The 4,735-nt window shown below is 59.4% G+C and overlaps 1 protein-coding gene across 1 annotated transcript in view; it reads right to left on the bottom strand.

The window, feature by feature from the left end:
* CACNB1 (calcium voltage-gated channel auxiliary subunit beta 1) overlaps positions 1-4,459 on the bottom strand; it is a 17,533-nt gene extending 13,074 nt beyond the window's left edge. The window contains 2 exon segments of the mRNA XM_007465152.1: positions 1,863-1,949; positions 4,376-4,459. Of these exon segments, the coding sequence (XP_007465214.1) occupies positions 1,863-1,949; positions 4,376-4,459 (171 nt within the window).
* Between the last annotated feature and the right edge of the window lie 276 nt (positions 4,460-4,735).

The following is a 4,735-nucleotide window of genomic DNA, read 5'->3' on the forward strand; positions in this document are numbered from 1 at the left end:
GGAACCTGGGAAAGAGAGAAGACCAATTCCCACCTCCCCGGAGCACCCTGGTGCATCAGTGAGTGCAGCTGCCCATCAAATCATGAAAATGGGAGAGTGGAGAGGGGAAAGGTAGGGGGTGGGTGGGGTACTAAATAAAAGAAGCTGGAGAACAGATGCAAAGGAAAGAGAGTGAAAACCAGTTAATCTAGCACTCTCCACCCCTCCTGATGGGAGCACTCAGAGTCAGAAAGACAGATGCCAGGAGAGCCAGGGGAACAGACCCAGAGATGGAGCGGCAGAGAGACACTTACTGACCCCAACACACACGCAAACACACATATGCACACACACACCCCCAAGAATGGCGGGAGACAAGGAAACAGTGAGGCAAGGAGACAGGCTGGAGTGAAGGCCTCCTACCAGCTTTCCTGAGGGGCTGCTCCCACCTCCCCCCACCTTCACTCCATCCCCAGCTCACCACTACGAGGGTCCGGTTGGGCGCCTCCATCCCGGCGCCCTCAGTGCCTGCCCCTGCTGGCCTAGGGGGTGGCCCAAACTACCCGTTCCCCCAAGGGGCTCAGGTTACAAGCAGAGTTGCTACATGTGCAAACTGCTAGGGTATATTTAGCTCAGAGATGTGGCAAGGACTGCCCCCCCCCACTCCCTGCCACCTACAGGGGGTCAGAGCTGGGGAGCTAAGAGGAGGAAGGATTGGAGACTGGGGTCTGATCCCCTGGGTCAGCAAACACTGAAGGAATGAGGCCCTTTTCTGTCAAGAGGGGCTCCACTGAGCACAGTGTCATTCTTCCTAGCCCCAGCCCTGGCCCAGTCCTGCAACACGGGGGATGAGGGAAAGATCAAAGAAAGGACTTCATGTTTGTATGGAGATGCTGGGATGAAGAGCCCCTTTCCTGACCCTCTCAAGTCAGGCCCAGGCTCACATGTGCCAAGTGTCGTGGAGACAGAAGAAGTGAAAAGAAGGGTCTCTCTCCAATCTGTAGTGGATCTGCCTGGCATCACCCTCTCTCTCCTGGCCTGGGGTGGAGGCGGGGGCAGCTGACTTCCTTACTGTCCTCTGCCCTCATATGCTGCCCATTTTTTCTTCAAGGTACTCCTTTCCTTGTCTGATCCTAAGCCCCTCTTGCCTTTTTTGGGTACCAGGCTTTGTTGAGATGCTCTGTAGTCATAGCAACTAACATGGCTCTCTCACTGCTTCTCCCTGAGCCTGAGATGGCCTGGGGTTGACAGTTAGAACAGAGATGAGAACAGCATCTTCCTGATGGGAGAACCGAAAACCCCAGAAAGCCATTCAGCTACACTACCCCCCTTCATTCAGGGATGCTGGGCTAAAGTCCTCTCTAACATCAACTTCCTCCTGCCTCTCCTCCACCTCCCTCAACACACTTTCTCTCTCTGCGTATTAAAGAACAGTCACATCTGGATGTGAGGAGGGTGTTTCCCTGACCCATACCTAATCAGGGCTCCTCATTTCTTAGGACCTGCCTCTACCCCATGCTGTCACAGATTCTGGGGGAGGACATGGAAGGAGACAGCCGGCAGGGGGAGTGGGTGACAGCCTGAAGCCAGCTCGAAGGAGGCAGGCCAGGCTGTCCCTGAATGAGATGACGCAGGCAGGCAGGCAGGCAGGCAGGCAGCAGGGGCTGGTGTCTGGTGCTGGGAGAGGGATTGGGTGGGGGCTGAGGGAGTGGGTACAGCTGACAGTATATGCAGAGGAGGTCATGGGGCGTAAGGGTATGGGGTGGTTGTAGGCAGGTGACGACACGGGGGAGGGTGCCTGGAGAAAGCCTCAGACCCAGCTCACCAATCCTGGTCTCCACCAACCAGCCACCTCCCTCCTCTCAGCCCAGCCTACCCATTACCTGGCGGACAAAGCTGTTGGATGTTGTATCCGAGGATGTGCTCCCATCCGACCTTTTGAACCGCCCTTTCCTCTTGCTGTATTTGCCCTGGAGAAGCCAGGAAGGGACAAGAGTAGAATCAAAAAGGCCCTTTCCCAACCCTCATCCCATCAGGCCCAGAACCACAGCTAAGCCTTGGAAATATCATTCCCTGATCTCAACAGCCCGCCCCTCTATCCTCTTCCTGAGATGGTACAGCCCAAGCGGGAGGGAGAACCCAGACCACAGCCATGGGGTGGGGGACAGTGAAAGAGAGCCCTAGGAAGCACACACAGAAACCCCCAAACCAAGCCAGAGAGGTTGGGAAGGGGGAGGCACTGAGAAGCTGGAGACTCATTAGGCAGCAAAGCTAATTGAGACGCTGGGCAGGCTGCAGAAGCCTCAGGGGGAAGGGAGAGGCTGCCTGCAGTGCTGGGGGTGCGGAGAGAGCCCCTGGGAAAGTTCCCCTCACTCTCTACCTCAGCTGGAGCAGAGCAGGGCTGAGTGTGCCTGTGGCCCCCAGAGAGAAAAGGATTGGCCAACCCAGGCCCAGCTTGGCTTTCCCCATGCTCAACTCCTGCCTTGTTTTTCACAGAGTGGGGAGGGGAGTTGCAGCTCTCAGCTCTTGGAGACCTAAAACTAGATTCCCAGGGAAGGGTAGGGGGCGTGGAACTGTATTTGGAAAGTAAACATCTAATGCCAAGCCTGACCCATGCGGGCAGATTTAGCACCCTGCCTCCAACCTGGTAGGACTTCTCAGCCCGTCCTCACAGCCAGTGATCATACTTTTCTCCCCAAGGGGGCAAGAGGGATCAAGCCCTCTAACCCTCAGCTGCCCATGCCCACGTCCTGTCCCCATGATATCCAGGCTGCATCAATCTAAATGTCCCTTGGCCCTGCCCCGAGATGAGTCTAGGACACAGCCCCCCGCAGGGCCTTGGAGAAGAATTGCTCAGTCCCACTGGCTGGGCTCCTGGCTTCGGTGGCGTGGACACTGCCCGACCTCTCACGCAGCCACCCATTCAGGTATTTCCAGGCCTCCTGTAAAGGGGCCGACTTCTTTGCTCTCCCCAACTCAAATATACACATTGGCCCCCAGCCTGTCTAGAGTGGGGTGGGGGGGAATCAGAGGGTTCAGGCCCTCCAAGCCCCTGCCCCCAGCCTCCATCCTAGTTTCTTTACCAAAGAAGCTAGGTAAGCCATGACCAGGCTAGAGGCTCTGGTTCCTTGGGCCTGAGTACAAGGAGGAGGGTGGATAGATGGGAGAGAAGGGCACCTGGGAACCCTTTGAGAATCCTCCCTCCCATCATCTTCTCTCCAGCAAGACGTATCTCCAACCTCGAGGACTGAGGATCCCTATGAACTTAAGAGGATTCCCCCAGTGAGCCCCAGACTCTTTCAGACCACCACCACTATCCCAGGCAAGGAAAAGGGAGTGGCACCCAGAGGGACAAGGGACAGCTGAAAGGAAGGCCCCAGTCAGCTGCCTCCCAGGCTCCAAGGGGCCTGGGGTGGAGAAGGGAGGTATTTTTAGGTCTGACCTGACCCCCACACCCCACGTGCCCACATTATCATGGTGGTTACAGTTGCTCCAGGCTGACCACAGCAAGAAAAGAGTTAATGCTATCGTAGCCTTGGGGTGTTGCCAGGTTGGATAAGGACAGGTCCCAGAGAAATCCCCTGGCACGACCACCCCAGACCTTGCTGGTCACTCCATGGGCACCCTCCCCACCCAAGAATACCCCTTTCTGGGGGTAACCTGGGGGCACAGGAGAAGTGTGAGTGGGGAGGCAGAAGACCACCCCCATCCCCACGCCCCCCAGGTAACATAGTTTCTTCCCCTCCAGGACAGTGGGTTGGCATCCATTCAACTTTCCAAACTTTGGAGGCATTTTCTGGGGCTGGGGGGGATGGGTTGGAGGAGGGACAACGTGGGTGTTTGTTGGGGGAGGGGAGGTGGTCCAATATAGGGGTGGAGCTGAAGTGGCTGGGACGGGGGCCCGGCCCAGAGCTGGTCCCTTCCCCGCCCTCGAGGGCCAGTGTCCGCAGCTCTGAAGGCCTGCTGGCACCGCCCGCTGACCACCGCCTCGGCCACCCCCGCCCCACCCACACCCGCCCGGCGCCCCTGAGCGTGCTCTGCGTCCCCCCTTTGCCTGAGCTCGCTCTCTAGTTTCCTTCAACACCCGGGTCCCCCCGCCAGCACCCACACTCTCAACCCACTGGAGCCGGTACCCGAGCAGCAGAGACCCTGACGCGTGGGAGAGGAAGAGGCGAGGGTGACAGGCGGCCCGACCGCCTCCTCCCAGCTCTGCCAAACCGCAGCACAACTCCCGGCCAAGCGCCCATCAATCATTCACCGGCAGAGCTGCGGGGCGCACAGCCCTTTCCCCTGGGCGCCGGGCATATAACCGATTTTTCCCCGGCCCCCCTCGATCCGACCCCACAGGGTCCGCGGGACCGGCCCCCTTCCCTCGATCCCGGGCACCACGCCTCACCTGTGGGCTGGGGTCGAAGACCTCCATGGGGATCTCCTGGGAGGATGGGTAAGGGCCCCGGGACATGCTGGTCTTCTGGACCATGGAGAGGAGCCTCCCCTCCGGCCGCCGGTCCGGCCCAGCCGGGCGCCCTCAACGCATGAGAGAGGCCGTCGGAGCCGAGAGCAGCGCAGCCAGCACCCGGTCGAGCCACCTGGCCCGGCCTTCGGTTGCCCTCTTCCTGCCTTCCCTCCCTCCTCCCGCTCTCTCCTCTGCTGCCGCCGCCTCCTCGGCCCCTGAAGGCTCAACATCTCCCCCCGCCCCCTCCGCTCCCACCCGCCCCTCCCTCCCTCCCTCCCTCCCTCCCTCCCTTCTCCGGCC

The sequence above is a fragment of the Lipotes vexillifer genome, unplaced genomic scaffold (genome assembly GCF_000442215.2).
Source record: "Lipotes vexillifer unplaced genomic scaffold, Lipotes_vexillifer_v1.1 scaffold591, whole genome shotgun sequence".
NCBI classification, from domain to species: Eukaryota; Metazoa; Chordata; class Mammalia; order Artiodactyla; family Lipotidae; genus Lipotes; species Lipotes vexillifer.